The sequence below is a fragment of the Musca autumnalis genome, unplaced genomic scaffold, assembly GCF_047663935.1.
Source record: "Musca autumnalis isolate F117 unplaced genomic scaffold, ASM4766393v1 scaffold_5, whole genome shotgun sequence".
NCBI lineage: Eukaryota > Metazoa > Arthropoda > Insecta > Diptera > Muscidae > Musca > Musca autumnalis.
The window spans coordinates 69405023-69423041 of NW_027412088.1; the positions used below are offsets into that span (position 1 = coordinate 69405023).

At 38.1% G+C, this 18019-nt stretch overlaps 2 protein-coding genes across 4 annotated transcripts in view; both read left to right on the forward strand.

Annotated features, from left to right (window-relative positions):
- Window positions 1-18019, forward strand: part of cv-2 (crosveinless 2-secreting protein) — a 393914-nt gene that overhangs the window by 257608 nt on the left and 118287 nt on the right. For all 3 annotated transcript variants that reach the window (XM_073988356.1, XM_073988357.1, XM_073988358.1), the window contains one exon: window positions 2659-3597. In XM_073988356.1, coding sequence (XP_073844457.1) covers window positions 2826-3597 — 772 coding nt within the window. In that variant the 5' untranslated portion in view covers window positions 2659-2825. The remainder of the gene's footprint in view (window positions 1-2658; window positions 3598-18019) is intronic.
- On the forward strand, window positions 1027-2718 carry LOC141386653 (uncharacterized). The gene is made up of 2 exons (XM_073955570.1): window positions 1027-1401; window positions 2659-2718. Exons 1-2 carry the CDS (start codon window positions 1027-1029, stop codon window positions 2716-2718), a joined length of 435 nt encoding a protein of 144 aa, XP_073811671.1.

Below are 18019 nucleotides of genomic sequence, written 5' to 3' on the forward strand. Positions count from 1 at the left end.
CTAACCATTGCACCACGGTGGCCCCCATATTATTATTATTATTATTATTATTATTATTATTATTATTGTTATTATTATTATTATTATTATTGTTATTATTATTATTATTATTATTATTATTATTATTATTATTATTATTATTATTATTATTATTATTATTATTATTATTATTATTATTATTATTATTATTATTATTATTATTATTATTATTATTATTATTATTATTATTATTATTATTATTATTATTATTATTATTATTATTATTATTATTATTATTATTATTATTATTATTATTATAGGGTTGGTCTCTCCAGAAGACAATATGGCTTTCGTCCCGGTAAATCAACAGTGGGAGCCCTCAAAGACGTAATAGACACTGTAGAAAGCGCACAATGCGGAAATCATTATTCCCGGCCCATTATACTGCTAGCCACTTTAGATGTAAAAAACGCCTTCAACAGCCTGCGATGGGCGGACGTAATAGAAACGTTAGACAAGATTTTCAACATTCCGAAGTATTTACTTAAAATCATCCGAGACTATCTGAGAAACAGAAAGCTGGTGTATGACACCAAGCAAGGTAACAAATGCATACAGGTCACGTCGGGAGCGGCACAAGGTTCTATATTGGGTCCAGATTTGTGGAACGCAACCTATGATGAAATTTTGAAGATCGAAATGCCACATGATACCTACCTTGTGGGATACGCAGATGATATCGCGGCGGTAATTAAAGCTAGGAGCATAAGCGAAGCCCAAAGTAAACTGCGTCAAACAATGATACGCGCGAAAAGTTGGTTGGATGAACATGGTCTTCAATTAGCTCTCCAAAAAACGGAACTGCTTCTCCTTACCAGGCGACATATTCCCACTGAGATTGAGATGAATGTAGGTGACATAAGAATCCCCACAAAGCAGTCAGTAAAATATTTGGGGATGAGATTAGACTCAAAGCTAACATACACAAAGCAGATTGAGTATGCTACCACTAAAGCTGCAAAAATAACCTCGCAACTAAGTAGACTGATGGCAAATACAGGTGGTCCTCTGCCAAGCAGGAGAAAAATTCTCATGGAGGCGAGCAATAGCATTCTGTTGTACGGCTCGGAAATCTGGGCCCCGGCCCTAAGAACCCAGGTCCGGGCGAGTAAGTTATTGTCGGTGCAAAGAACATCAGCCCTACGGGTAACTTCGGCCTACCGCACTGTATCCGCAGGAGCTGTACTTGTTATAGCTGGAATGATCCCCATTGATCTACAGGCGATGGAGCGCCATAAGATTTTCATCGCTAAGCAACAAAGTGAGCCACAAGCGGAATATGCCATGACCGCACGACTGGAAACTTTAGAAACTTGGCAACAACGTTGGCAAAACGAAAATAAAGGTCGATGGACACATAAGGTAATCCCAGTAATAGAAAATTGGCACAACAGAAAACATGGAGAAGTTAATTACTATATAACGCAGATGCTAACTGGTCACGGATATTTCCGTAAGTATCTACACCGAATGGGGAAATGCAGCACACCGTTTTGTATATACGAAGAAGAAGAGGTGGTCGATGACGCTGAACACACGTTCTTCAAGTGTAACCACTGGACAGAAAGGCGACAAATACTACAAAGCGAGATCGGACACGTTGCAAGCTCAAGCATTATAATAAAAATGCTGGAAAGTGAAGCTGGATGGAAAGCGATATCGAAGTTTGTGGAGTTCGTTCTCCGCAAGAAAAAGATAGACCTTGATATGAACCCATAAAATAAGGCAGCGGTGCCTGGACGCAGGCAATTTTTGAAGAAGTTGGTGAGAGGCACCACTAAGGGGTCCACCTCGAAGTAATGCGTAAGCGGTTCCGAGGTGGAGGCGAATCCCGGGGGAGGAGAGAGGTGGGTTTTTAGCCGGTATAGACATGAGTCCGGCATACGACGACTGTGACGACGTCGCCACATGCGTAAACGCATTTTCCAATCTCCAACCGCAAAAAAAAAAAAAAAATTATTATTATAGGGTTGGATTTCTAACCCGACGCTCGTTCATTCATATCTCTCATCTCCTATAAGAACAAAAATTCTACTAGATTATGACATCTCAGGCAAGTTTTATGGTTACGCTGCGCATATTAGCTCAAATGTCTTTAGCTCTCTTTCTTTATGTAGATCCCCAGGTGACAGTTACACCCACTTTCCATAATTTCAAATAGGCGTAATTTGAAATTGAAATGATAATAAATTATAACCCAATTGTTTTGCATTGTTGTACAAATGCCTTTTATCCTCTACCAAAAAGTCTATAAATAATCAATTCCAAAATGTCAAGGTCTCCATGATTTGATATTTACAAACGATTTTTTGCATTCGATGAATTGTTGTAAAATCGTAGAAGCGATAGCAAACCGAAATGTGGTTTGTGTTCCACACATTTGAACAACTGAAATGTAACCAAAATATTTCTGGCGAATAACAGGTGCGTATGTGGGCGGTTTTGCATTGCCTGCCGGTACCTGTGACCGGGCCATTCTTGCACCATTAAAGAGAAAGATAACAAAAACAACAACAATCAAGATAATAAAATGTTTCTTATTTTCCAATTTCCTAAGAAGTCAAAACGAAAACAAAATTCTATTAACCAAAATTGTGTTTAATTTCAAATTGTTTTCAGGTAAAACCCAATCACAAGACGGCGGTGACGGCGGCAAACAAGTGCAACTGCAACAACTGATTACTGCAGGTAATTTCGCAGTGGTGGTCAATTGCAATTGAATTGTGGCAGCGTAAAGAACAAAGGAAAAAACCCAGTGGAAAACCGACAACGGAAAATACGTGAAAATGTTTACATTGGAAAATTATACAAATCTAAAGCGACGGCGGAACAAAGTCCATGCCGAACAAGGAGAATTCCCATGTGTAGAAAATCCTTTGACATTGCCAGCATTAGAAAAAGAAGAAACCTGCAATGCAACATCATCATGTTCAGTGACAACAAGTATTGCAACAACAGCAACAACAACACCTTCAATTGCCCCACAAAATGAAAAAGAAATTCATCGACAGCAGTGCAACGGCAGCGGCCATCAACAACACAAATCTCATTTAATCGCTAGCAAATCCAAGAAAAGTATTAACAAAAATTTTTTGCCATCAACTCAAAGAACATTCAATGATGATGACTACGGCGATTTACAATGTCGTAGAAAGAATTCCAAGTCCATTACAGCAACAACAGCAGGAGCAGCCTCGTCATCATCATCTTTCTCCACATGGACATCGTTGTGCTTGTCATCAATATTATCCTCAGCATGGACATTATCCACATCGACAGCAGCCGCAACAACAAGCACAGAATTTTCCGTTTCATCTCAACCTGCAACGGCTTTGAGAGCCCTCAAATTTGCAACAGTCAAGGCAAAAGCAGCAACAATAGTAGCACGTTTCGTGCGAGATTTGTGCAAGATTGCAACATCCAACACCACCATCACCACTAATAACAGCAGCGTCAACGGCACCACTCGACGACGGCACATGTTGTTGACTTTGATGCTGTTGTTGTTTGTCTGCTTTGTCAACACCTCATCGGTGAAGGCTGCTGACAGCTTACTTGGTAAGTGTTAAGAAAAATCAAAAAATTATAAAACAGAAAAAAACTAAACAGAAAAAATAGACTCAACATTTTAATCGTAATGCGCAAAAATCCACTCCTCAGCGTTAAGTGGCAAGTGCAGTGGTTAACAAGAAATAACAAGTAAAGAAGTATTCGGACTTGGCCGACAGAGATATACCTTCAGCCTCGGACCTTAAAAAAAGAAGTAACACAGAATACTTCTGATGTCTATGTAATACGATGTATGTATGTATAACGTTTGGGCCAAATCTGTTTCTCCCTACGAGGGTTATCTTACGTACTACACAGTTTAGTTTAGAAGTAAGGACTTGCCTGAAAAAAACATGTACCCTCGCAATGGGGAAAGCAAATACAAGTTATTACAACAAAAATCAAAGGGATTCGAAGGACCAATTCGACCGATCCGTTCGAGAGTTATCGTGCGCTCCAGTCACTATATATGGTGCCAGAGGAATTTTTAAAGCTTTCAGAGCATTTTTTCAGGAATTATGGACTTGCCTCTGAAAAAATTGTACTATCGTAACGGGGGCAGCGAATACAAGTTGTTACAAAAAGAAGCAAACTATTGGAGAGCAGGCCTTAAACTGAACTTTTCCGAAATTTTGTGTGGGGGGTACTAGAAGGAGTGGACCTAAATAGTCCATATTCGATCCTGATTTATGTCCCGTAGAGATTTTACGATACAAAAAGTAAGGACCAAATCGGTTACTCCCTTCAAGAATTATCGTGTGAACAATTTTTCCGAACATTTTTAAACTTGTGTGGGGGAGGTAGGTACCTGAAGGAGTGAGCCGATATGGTCTATCTTTTAGAACGAATCGGATGATCCGTTCGTTCGCTCCAAGCACTACACATGGTGTCATAGGAGTTTTTTTTTAACTTTCGGACTATTTTCTCAGGGAGTATGGACATGCCCCTGATAAAACTTGTACTGTAGTAATAGCGGCAGCGAATACAAGTTGTTACAAAAATCGAAGCAATTCGATAACAGGTCTTAAAATGAACTTTTCCGAAATTCAGTGTGGGTGGTAACCGAAGGAGCGGACCAATAGAGTCCATATTCACGATGTGCAAAGTATGGACCTCGCTTCAAGTATTATCGTGTGCACAATTTTTCGGAACATTTTCGAACTTTTGTGGGTAGGTGTCTGAAGGAGTGGACTGATGTGGTACATCTTCATACTTAAATCGAGTTGGGATAAAATATTACTAACGTCAAAATTTTGGACCAAATTCCGTTCTAGAGTTATCGCGTGCACCAGCCAGACACACAGACGGACGGACATTGCTTAATCGACTCCAAATTGCCTGAAACACACTTCGTCCAAACACACTTGGGGTCTAAACCCATTATTTCGATGAGGCCTCGTTAGCATACATGCTGAGGGTATAAAAACAATAAGTTCGGTCAGGCCGAAATTATAATACCTTCAACTGTAGGAGGAACAAAATGTTATTTTTTAAACCGGTTAGCCGACACATATAACTGGGTTTTTCGGTTAACCGAAAATGAAGTTTTTGATGAAAATAAGTTTCGGTTTTGGACACCCCAGGTCGGATACCATGCCTACAAAAGTTTTAAATTTTTCATAAAAACGTTGCGCTCGGTAACTCTTGAATGGTATATCGTGATATTCCTAACAGACATAAATCAGGTTCGAATATGGACAATATCGGTCCACTCCTCCTTTTTACACAAATTTCGGAAAAAGTGCAGTTTAAGACCTGCTCTCGTAACAGTTTGATCTCGGCGCCTTGAGAAAATGGCCCGAAAGCTGTAAAAAACCCTACGGCCACTATGTGTTGCGTCTTGTGCGCACAAGAGCTTTCGAACTGCATACGAGTACTGCAATGGTCCAAACTTTGCATATCGTAATATTTCTGTTAATTTTAACACACAGTTCGCTCTACTCCCCGACAAAAGTTGAAAACATTTTCGCTATATCTCTTGAACGCATCAATCGATTTCGTCCAAACTTTGGATCACGTAATATTTTGTTAAAGTTCGAAAGTTGGCTATATCGTTTCCCTCCTTAGGCTATCTCCCTCCCAAAAGTTCAACATTTTTATGTGGTTAAGGGTCTGCAGTTTAAAGTCTGTTCGTTGATTCTTTCAAAATTTTTATTGAAGCTACTCCTTGTTGTCCAGTTTACTGCCATATTATGTTTCTCGTGGCCAAGTAGTCATGGCTTCCTGCCATACTGGTCCAAAATCTCTATACTATACGGCGACCAACTGTTCAAGGCGCAATATCTATCTAAAGAAATGATTCCCAAAATAAGAACAACTTCCCCAATGGGTCCATTCTTTCAGGTACCTTCCCCGCAACATTTTTCAGCTTTAATCCAAATCGATATTTTTTGTCGGCAAGGGCCAGAAAATTCAGAGAATTTACTAAATATATAATTTTTGCTGAAAATAATTTTTTATTTAGTCGGTATTGGATATCTCTGCCCGTACAGGCGGGCATAGGCCCATGTTTTGTTATAGTCCACATAAAACGGTACCTCCCGATCTTCGGTATTTTGAAAATTTTAGTTACAATTTTTAACCGAACTAGCTGTAATTTCACATTTGAAGTTCTCAGTGGTCACGAAACATCTCCACCACAAATCGTCAATATAGGTCTATGATTTGGTGTAGCCTCCATATAACGGTACCTCCCAATTTTCGGTATTTTTAGGATTTTAGCTACAATTTTTAAGTGAACTAGCCGTAATTTGACCAAAAATTTTAAAGATAAGACGACACTTTGATGCAGACCCTAGGAACTAGGACCCACCTGGCTGAACACATTTTTTAGATTATATTAGATAATTTAGGCATTTGGGGTATCCATGATCGAAAAAATTGTTCCACTATTTTAATAAAGACTATTTTATGGTGGAGGGTATAAAAAGTTCGGCCCGGCCAAACTTAATGACTTTTTACTTGTTTTTATTATTTTAATATGCTGTCGACAAGACGACTTATTCTTTTCAACTTGATTCTTGTTCCGTGTAAAAAAAGGCCAATATCACTGCCAGTTCAAAAAAATCTTTTGTGAAATACCTCATTCACTGACCATCCATAATGCAGGGTGTCTAATGTGTCGATCATTCCGATCCTAATACGTTTTTACATTATTTTAATTTTTTCGCCATGCCACGTATTTTACCACGGTGTTGTTTGGTAGCACCAACGAAAAAACCCCACAGCCAGTAACCAATTTTAAATTGCTTTAAAGCTAGATTTCAAACTAAAGACAAAGCAGACAAAAAAATTACAAACAAAAAAAAAGTACCAAAGAAAAACTTGTCTGTGAAATCTAACACTTCATTATCGCCGCCACGCAATCTAATCGTTTTCGAAGTGTCTTGGAATATTGTCACACCGTCACTATTTAGATTGTGGTATGAAAAAATAAAAATAAAACCATCAAATGTTTGTTATACATAGAGGCATGTAGCATGTCGATGTTGCCTGTCGCTTTGAAAACTAAGAATGGATGATGGATTTTTCCTTATGGCAATGGGGAGGGAAATGGGGATCCTATAGTGATGTTATATATTAACGTCCTTAAATTTGCATCCTACAAAAGTTATTGAAAATTTCGTATTACATCTTACAAAAGTGATTGAAACAAGAAAGAACTTATCGATCGGTTTGCCGAAGTTTATCTAAGAATACAATACAAATTACGATAGCAAGGGTTTCTTTTGAGAGTTATCGTGGTCATCAGTCATTTTAGTAGATGAAATCGAATGGAATAGTGTGTAAGGCGAAAGGCTTTATTCCAGAGGTTTAGACCCAGGATATTAATTTATTCCCTTACGCACTGCTGTTTAAAATTTCAAAATGCCTCATATCGAATAGTACCTCTATATGCGGGCTATACCAAAACTTTGATATATTTCGAAGACTTTTGATAAGGAGGCGAGGACGGCATTAATATTGTGAATACGCACGGCATTACCGATTAATTTTATGAGTCCGGTCTGATATGCTTGCATATTTAGCGGCGTTCTAGTGTAATGATGAACCTTTTTCCCCATATTATTTAGACACTCCAGACACCACATGGTGATTAGGATGACTCCCACGATAACACTCAAGAAGGTACCACAAAGAAAGACTATTGTAACGGGAAGAATCTCGTTCTCATGTCCACTGGAGTTATGAAGAGTAGGCCGTTTGCTCTCTTCGGAGAGGCTCGATTACCTTAGTGTTGTGGGCTATGGTCTTCTTATAGAAGACCACAAGGTCTTCTTAAAGAAGACCACAAGGTCTTCTTATACAAGACCTCAAGGTCTTCTTATAGAAGACCACAAGGTCTTCGTAAAGAAGACCACAAGGTCTTCTTATAGAAGACCACATGGTCTTCTTATAGAAGATCACAATGTCTTCTTATAGAAGATCACAATGTCTTCTTATAGAGGAAGATCACAAGGTCTTCTTATAGAACACCTTAGGTCTTCTTAAAGAAGACCACAAGGTCTTCATATAGAAGACCACAAGGTCTTCTTATAGAAGACCACAAGGTCTTCTTATAGAAGACCACAAGGTCTTCTTATAAAAGACCACAAGGTCTTCTTATAGAAGACCACAAGGTCTTCTATAGATGACCACAAGGTCTTCATATAGAAGACCACAAGGTCTTCATATAGAAGACCACAAAGTCTCCATATAGAAGACCACAAAGTCTTCTTATAGAAGACCACAAGGTCTTATTATAGAAGAACACAAGGTCCTCTTATAGAAGACCACAACGTCTTCTTATAGAAGACCACAAGGTCTTCTTATAGAAGATCACAAGGTCTTACAGAAGACCACAAGATCTTCTTATCGAAGACCACACGGTCTTCTTATTGAAGACCACACGGTCTTCTTATAGAGGACCACAACGTCTTCTTATAGAAGACCACAACATCTTCTTATAGAAGACCACAAGGTCTTATTATAGAAGACCACAAGGTCCTCTTATAGAAGACCACAACGTCTTCTTATAGAAGACCACAAGGTCTTCTTATAGAAGATCACAAGGTCTTATAGAAGACCACAAGATCTTCTTATCGAAGACCACACGGTCTTCTTATAGAAGACCACAAGTTCTTCTTATAGATGAAGAGCACAAGTCCTTCTTATAGATGAAGAGCACAAGGTCTTCTAATAGAAGACAACAAGGTCTTCTTATAGAAGACCACAAGATTTCCATATAGAAGACCACAATGTATTCAATATGCATTTGGTACAGCAGTTACTCCTAGGATATTTGGTATTGAAAATAGGCTTGGCATATTTTGATATATCCCCTATAGAACGGTACCTCCAGATTTTTATTATTTTAAAGGTTGTGGCCTCCATATAGCAAAGGCTGAAATTTCATATTTAACCTTCTTTAGGGGTATAAAACTTTACACCAGAAATTTGTCGGTATCGGTCCACGTCTTCATATAGCATCCATAGGACGGTTCATCTCGACTTATGGTATCTAGTCCACGAGGGTGTGAGACATTACAGAAGATAATTATCAGTATAGGTCCATATTTTCATATAGACCACATAGAGGGCTACCTCCCAATTTTCGGTATTTTGAAGGTTATGCCCTCAATATCCAACCGAAATGGTTTAAATTTAGCATTTAGTCTTCAATTGGGCTTCCAAACTTTCCTCCACCTTTTGATATTGCTCCCAGAGAACGGTACCTCCCGATTTTTGGTATTTTAAAGGTTGAAGTATGTCATATAGTATTCATTGGGGGATTCCAAAATTTTCCTAAGAAATGTTTCAGTGAATCTGTCCACCTTTTGATATAGCCACCATATATTTCTAAAATCCGATTTTCGGTATTTTGAAGGTTTTAGCCGCATTATAATATCGAAATGGTGGACATTTGGTATTTAGTCTCCTTTGGGGCTAACAACTTTTCCCAGAAATTTGTCGTTTTGATATAGCCCCATAGAGCTGTTCCGCCGTTTTTCGGTATTTTCAAGGTTTAACGGCATTATCCTAGAGGAATGTGTAAAATTCGGTCTATAGTCTTCGTGGAGAATTGTAGATTTCACAAATGTTTGTAGGATTCGGTTTTAAGCCACGACAATGAATTTGTACAATTTTTTCATCGATTGGAAAATAATTTTATCCGCCTTTGACCCCCTACAAAGTACTAAGGAAATAAAGATCCATCAGGGGGCAAGGGTTATAGTTAAATGATCATCATAAATTTTTGTAGAAACCGTTTTTTAACCAAAATAATGAACTGGTAAAATGTTTTATCGATTGGACCATAAATGAGACCTTTACAGCATTTTCGAGAAAATTCAGACTTTCGAATGCTCCAATCCACTATGGTTTCAAGCAGGAATTTTTTGGCCAAAACTATTTTTTTTTGAAGTTTCAAAATTAATTGTTGTTGTGTTGTGTCGTTACATAAATATACAAAAATGAGACCAAAGTTATTATGAATCAGGAAGCTGTTAGTGAGTACTTTCATAATATTTAAAAAAAGAACGAAGAAATTTGTAAAATTAGCGTAGTAAAATCAATGTTTGTATATATATTGAAAATTAGTTTTTACAAATATTTTTTAACTTTAAAAAAATGTCCGCATCCTAATCGAATTTGGAAGCTAGCAGGGGGCTTTACTGATAAATTCAGAAGTCAAATCTTACTCAAGTTTGCCACAATTAAAATAAAGTGGATTTTTCTATATTAAAATGAGAAAATTTTTTTATAGATACCTGTTGTGACTTTATGAAGTATCCAATTGAAATAGAACGGTAATTCCCACATCTATCAAGCGATTTTCCTAAAAATTCATATATAAGGGTTTCAGAGTGTAGAAAACAAGTACACTGCTCCCCGTATATCTACCTCTCTGCTTAACTGCCTTTCCCGTTTAATTGCCTCACAACTTAAATCCCCAAAGTTTTTTTCATATAAATGAGTTTAAACTTTCCCGGTTAACTAATTTTCTATATTTGCCGGTCAAATATTTTCCCCAAAAGGAACATACAATAATATTTTATCGGTTTAATACCCACACTGGTGTATTTCTGAGATAATCAATTTCGATGCATACCTGAATTGTGATGAAGATGTCCAGTGATATGTTATGCTCACTGATGACTAAATTTCTTATGGGATAAATAATATAACTTACATATTTTTAGACTTGAAATGAACTATTCTACTATACACCGTTTTATTTTTTGACGATTATGTTCTAATTGCTGTCATTTTTTTAAGGTTGAGATGAGATTTTTATAACTACCCATATTAGGTACCTATGCGGGATTTTCGTAACTGCCTTTCCCGCATAACTGCCTCATTTTTTGGATTTTTATGAGAGGTAGTTAACCGGGGTGCAGTGTATGTAACACTTTTTTTTTTGAAAATAGGTCAATTTTTTGTCATAACCCCCGCATAAAGGTACCATCCGATTTCAAGTATTTTCTGGATTTTAGTGACATTTTATGACCGATTCGGCTGAAATTTAGTATTTCGACCTCTTGGAAGGTATTAATCCTTCGTAGAAAAAATTATTAACTAAGGTCAATGTTTTGGTTTAGACCCCATACAACGAAACAACCCTGTTCAATAAAATTTTGCAGTTTTTGATCATTTTGGTCGATAAAACGCAAGAATTGCTGTTTTTACACATTTATTATAAATAATAATTAATTTCAATACAAAATGGAGGTTGAAATAACTAATCTGCATAGTCGTATGTATTCTGTAGCCACCACAAATTCAGACATTTCTTGAAAAGACTTGTAGTCGACGAATATGTTCTATGCATCAATTTTCTTTAGATTTTTTTTATCGATAATAATTTTGACTTATATTAACTGAGTTTTTCAGCCTTGTAACTAACTTTTCTAAACACACCGTTAAGGTGATAAGTAGAATGCCTCAACATTGAATTTAAAAAGGAATCAAGAGTATTATGTATATCAAGGTATTACTTCTGTCATACTTTCCTTTGCTTTGTCGGAGACGGTATGGAGTTATGTTTCCTATGAAATATTTCTTTAAAATTCGTTAAATTTCTTAATAATCAATTATCACCTGAGGCCGTTATTTTGGTATATTACAGATTCAAGAGTTAATAACATGACTAATCCTTGGTTATTATTTGTTTTATCCATAACCCAACACTTTGTATTCATTTAAATCTAAATCCTTAACACTTCCTGGACCTACGTATGTATATGATATCCCTCCAAACATCTCTAGTTCCGCAAATGATATGATGTTCTACAGACGGGTATACAAAGTTGAATACAAAATAATCTCTCTCCTCAGATATTGATTTCTTTCCTTTTTTAGTCATAATTCATTTTGACTATTGTAAAGAAAGAAAACATTCCACCATATTTTACAAAGTGTGTTGATGCCGTTGTTGTTGTTTTTGCATTCGTTCGTTCATTCATTGCAATTTACGCAATCTTTCAAATGTCTATAAAAAGTCTTAACAAATTACACTCTCTCAAGCGGAAAAAAGTCAACATTTGTGATTGAGGCTGGGGCAAGCTACTACTTTGTGATATCAAAAGATTTCCTGAATTACAATTCTGTTATTGTTTTTATTTTTTGCTCTCGATCTTTTCAAAACAAAGTTGTTTTCCTTTGCAGAATTTATGGACCATTCGATACTCTCGACGAATATAAATATAAATTCACAATGTTGATGTTTGTGATGATGTTAATGATGACTGAATTCTTACCAGAGAGAGAGGCATTCGGTATATGTTATAGAACTCAACTCAATATGTAGATAGATGGTGTTAACACTTGAATTGTAAATAATGTTGCTGAGATGTCAATAAGAAAGAGTACGAAGCCGATATAGGAATTATGAATTGTAACTTACAGCTGTCAAATTGTGTTTTGAAAAACAATAAGACATTAAAATTTTGAAGTAATTCAGACAGAAGAGAATGCGGAAGGAATTGTGTGCTTAAGTGTTTTCATATTCTGTCTCCAGGTTTGGTTTGATAAGCGGCAACAGCTGTTGGTTAGATTTCAATAAGATTATTATGAAAGGGTGAATACTGAGTGCATAGCCAACATTTATGGCCTGTTTCTCTAAGACGATTCGAATTCAAATTCGTTCGAAATGCTACCAAACTCCTATTGTTATAAAAAAGTTTTGATTGAAAACCCAATGAATCAAATATTTTTCAAAAAACAGAAGTTTGGTAGTAAGTCGAACGAATTTGTATTCGAATCGTCTTAGTGAAACAGGCCATTAGTCTGCTCAAGGGTCAAAATAAATATCGGGCATTTAGAAAAAAAAAACGCTGAATTAGTTTTGTAAATCACCAATAACCAAAAAAGGAGGATTTACATTGGGCGCCACCGCACGTCATTCCCACACACGGTAATGCACACCTTCCAAAATGCTTCCCACCTTTCCGATTATTTCAAAGAAAAATCTCCTATTTTACAGAGTATAACACAGAATCGTACTAAATTCATTGATATGAAAGTCTTTTCTGTAAAATTGGTGGAAATCATTCTATAACATTTACTTAAAATACAAAAGTTTTCATCTCACACTTGTACATTTAGTTTTATGTATAGAGAAACGGCAAAAAATTGATTTGATTATCTCAATTATGAATGTGTCCAATACATACACATAATCCATACAATCTCTAAATAAATTTTTTTTTTACAACGGTCCCTAATCTTTTTTCTTCAAATTTAAATTTTGTTAAAACCGTTATTTCACACACCTATAAATCACCTAATTTCAAAACGTATGCGCTCTCCCCACACTTAATGTTGCCTTTACAACTTTCTTTTATGTCAAAATCGGTCACATGTTTAACTGAGGATTTTGACGAATTTGTGTTATGACATTTTAAGTGGGCTTCTTAACATGGCTTATAACAGTTCACCATTTGTTGTTGCTTTTTTCTGTTTGGTTTTTAATCCACTTTCATGTTTAACTGATTGACACAGACAGAGGAGAGGTTCACTCTTATGAACATGAACATGCTTACCATATGTTCAAGATTATCCCAGATTTTAGTTGATTTGACTTTTTCCTTTTACCGTTCTTTCTCGGGTACTTTGAGCTATTTTAAGCAACCTCATGTGGTAATTTAAAAGTTAAATGATGTGGTGCAGTAAGTCAGTAAAGTGAACGATTACGTATGGAACGGGTAGAGTATGATATTTCCAAGGAGAATTTGTTTAAAAAAATCCCGGAATACCAGCTCCGGATTCTTTTGATCCGTGCCGGTACGGTGCAATATTTGCTGGGAGTGGGTGCATCTCAGAAGTTGTTCTGGACACGTCCAAGCGAGGAACTACGGCAGGGACTATATTGCTGCATGCTGCGTGAACAAGGCCTCAAGTGAGTCGTCGTCTTCATCAGAATACGCGACTGCACCGAAGTCCCAACAACAGCAGCCGCACACGCAGCACCTAACACCAGTCATTTTTGTTCAAATCCCTGAAAATTCACCTTTTTGGCAAAATAATTGCAATGAACTCGGAGGTATGATAGATGAAGGGATATCATAGTCGCGGCGGTGCAGGAAACCAAGCTCAACAACAACTGCAGTTTATAGCGTTGTGATGCTTACAACATTAATGTTCATCTTGAGTTGTGGCATCCGGTCCTCTGAAACGACCAGAGTATAGTGCTGACTGAGCAGATTTGCACGGTTAATATGGACAACCCTAGCAGAATTAGCGGAGAGTGCCAAAGTTCGCCAGAGGTAACCACTGGGATTACAAATGACGTCACCTCACAACCCGTCGTTTCTCTTGGGTTAGACCATTTCCTCAGTAGTATCTCCATTAGCAGACCGCCAGATTTCATTACATCTGCTAATTGACCTAGTTTCAGGGAGTTCACTTCAGAGATCTGCCAGCCCTTCTGATGTTTAGGTACCAGGAAGGACGTTCCGAGACATCATCACTGTTGCAGCCGCTCACCATATACCTTATGGTTTAATACCCGAAGTGATACCAAATTTCCCAGCAGAGGCAACGGGATTAGCAAATGAGCATGCCAATTTTCGAGGTGAAGTCAGGTAGCTAACTCCGGAAGTTAAAAGCGTGGTCGGTGAACATAAACGAAACAAGTGGTTAAATCATCGACATTGGACCGGAATTAGTGCATCGTGGGCAACGGTTAAACAACGCTCGAACCTTGGAAAGAATGAAAATAAGACTTCAGTCACGTTTGGGTAACGTCGCCAAATTGACTGATCCAAAGAAGAGTACACGTTATTTTAATCTGCAATTTGTAAAGAACCTCCGGATTGACAGGGCAAAGAGAACATTACTACTTCGCATCAGATATCTTCCTGCCGAGGATGAACTACCACAGTTTACAATGGATGATGTTGCGAATGTTATCAGGAACGCTAACTAATCCAAAGCTTTGTGCCCTAATGGAATCTCAATGAGCCGGAAGTCGAGTATCTCACTAAAGTTACCAAACTTTCGCCAGCCACTCACATCGTTTCCAAGTCTATACCATGAACATGGGGGCTCGGCTACTGAAGCCAGGCAGGGATGCCAGTAAAGGTGGATGGTACATACCGATTTCGCTTTTATCGTTCGTAGCAAAGACCCTTGAGGCATTAATCCTCCTCAGTGTTAGAAATAGCTATCAAGTTGCCGATCATCAGCATGGCCTCCGCGCGGTAACAGCGCTGCACGCCAACTCCCCACTCAACCAGGGCAAACCGTGAGATAGAACAGTGAATGTGATGCTCGACCCTTGAGGCATTAATCCTTCTCAGTGTTAGAAATAGCTATCAAGTTGCCGATCATCAGCATGACCTGCGCGCGGTAACAGCGCTGCACGCCATCTCCCCACTCAACCAGAGCAAGCCGTGTGATAGAACAGTGATTGTGATGCTCGACTTGTCAAAAGCATTTGATTCTGTCAAGCACTCCATGCTGTTTGAGGATATTGAGCAGTCAATCCTTCGGCCAAGTTTAAAACATTGGATAATCAATTATATAGGGTGCTAAAAGTCCCTAGCCGGCAGCACTTGGGGTGCAGATAAAGAATCCTTGTCGACCACATATAAAGCTATAGGTCGGTCTATGGTAAGATATGCGCATAGGGATCAGCGAATATATGTGAAACGCGATGGAGAAATATTCAAACCTGTCAGAATGCCTCCCTAAGAACTGCTACAGGGTGCCTTTTGTCGTCTTCAATGGGCCATCTATATGAGGATACAATGATTTTTCCAGTACAGCAACACAATGACATGCCCTCGTTGCAGTACTTGCTTGGGCGTTATAGCAAAACCCATCCTAATCACCATATGGTGGATAGGACCCGCCACCCAGGCATGCTAGGAGGGATCTTCACGATCTAGAAAGAGAGGTCCAACGTAACAAGAGAGAAAACTTAAATCAGCAAGTCTATCAACCAGGTTTGAATAGCATTCAAACAAATGTAGTCGCAGATACACTATGCCAATATCGTGTGAATGCGATCCTCGGAGAACATTCCCCATTTTTCACAGGTGAGGAGCGTCAGCGGGAACGACAAATCGGAGAAGTTTTTGCTCAACTATGCTCGGTATGGTGAAGCCTCCTAAATTCCTCCTTATCAAACCGAAATGGCTAAAATTTGGTACTTTGTCTTCGTTGCAGATATACAACTTTCACTAAGAAATTTGTCGGTATAGGTCCACGTCATCACATAGCCCATATAGAACGGTAACTCTCGATGTTCGGTATTTTGAAGGTGGTGGCCTCAATATCCCACCGAAATGGCTGAAATTTGGTACCTAGTCTTCGTTGGGGGTATAAAACTTACCACGTCAATTTTGTCGATATAAGTCAACGTGTTTATAAAGCCCCCCACAGAACGGTACCTCCCGATTTTCGGAATTTTTAAGGATTTGGCTTCAAATGGCTGAAATTTGGTACTTTGCCATCGTTGGAAGTCTATAACTTTCCTCCCAAAAATTTGTCGGTATATGTCCACGCCTTCATATAGGGGCCATAGAACGGTACCACCCCATTTTCGGTAATTTGAAGGTTTTGGAACCAACATTCCTCCGAAATGGCTATCATTTGGTATTTAGTCTTTATTAGGGTATACAACTTTTCATATGAAATTTGTCGATATAGGTCCACGTTATCACATAGCCCATATAAAACGGTACCTCCCGATTTTCGGTATTTTCATGATTTTAGCTTTAATATACCCATAGAGCGGTACCCTCCGATTTTCGGTATTTTGAAGGTTGTTACCTTCCCAGAAATGGCTGACATTTCAGTATTTTGTCTTCGTTGGAGTTTTAAAACTTTCCACCTGAAATTTGTCGATATAGGTCGGCGTCTTCATATTTCGAAGCCCACCGAAATGTCTGAAACTTGGTATTTAGTCCTCGCAGGGGGTATGAAACTTTCCACCTGAAATTTGTCGATATAGGTCGTATTTATATAGACCCACAGAACGGAACCTCCCGATTTTCGGTATTTTTGAGGGTTTCAGCTTCAATATCCCGCTGAAATGGCTAAAATGTGGTATTTAGTCTTCGCTGAGGGTATAACATTTTCAACCTGAAATTTGTCGACATATAGCCCCCACAGAACGTTACCTCCCTATTTTCGGTATTGTGAAGGATTTATCTTCAATATCCCACCGAAATGGCTGAAATTTGGTATTTAGTTTTCGTTGAGGGTTAAAAACTTTGCATCTGAAATTTGTCGGTATAGGTCAACGTCTTAATATAGTTCCTATACAGCGGTACGTCTCGATTTTCTGTATTTAAAAGGTTTTAGCTTCAATATCCCAACGAAATGGCTGAAATTTGGTATATAGCCCTCGCAGGGGGTATAAAACTTTCCACCTGAAATTTGTCGATATAGGTCCACGTCTTCATATAGCCCGCCCAGATCGGTACCTCCAGATTTTCGGTATTTTTAAGATTTTAACCTCAATATTCCTCTGAATTGGCTGAGGTGGTATTTAGTCTTCATTGAGGGTATAAAACATTCCACCTGAAATTTTTCGGTATAGGTCAACGTCTTTATATAGCCCACATAGAATGGTACCTCCCGATTTTCGGTATTTTCAGGGTTTTAGTCTTATTATATGGCTGAAATAGCTCGAATTTGGCACCCATAGAGCGGACCTCCCGATTTTCGATATTTTGAAGGGTTTAGTCTCAGTATCCCACCGAAATGGTTGAAATTTGGTATTTAGTCTTCGCTAGGGGTATAAAACTTCCCTTCTGAAAATTGTCGATATAGGTTCTGAAATTTGTCGATATAGCCCCCATAGACCGCTACCCCTCTATTTTCGGTATTTTGAAGGTAGTGGCTTCAACACCCCGCCGAAATGGCTGAAATTTGGTATTTCGTTGGGTATATAAAACTTACCACCCGAAATCTGTCGGTATAGGTCTTTATATAGCCCCCA

Coding starts and splice junctions, on each gene's coding strand:
- LOC141386653 (XM_073955570.1), top strand. CDS start 1,027: ATGGCAAATACAGGTGGTCCTCTGCCAAGCAGGAGAAAAATTCTCATG. Junction 1,402..2,658: donor AAGGTCGATGGACACATAAG/GTAATCCCAGTA, acceptor AATTGTTTTCAG/GTAAAACCCAATCACAAGAC.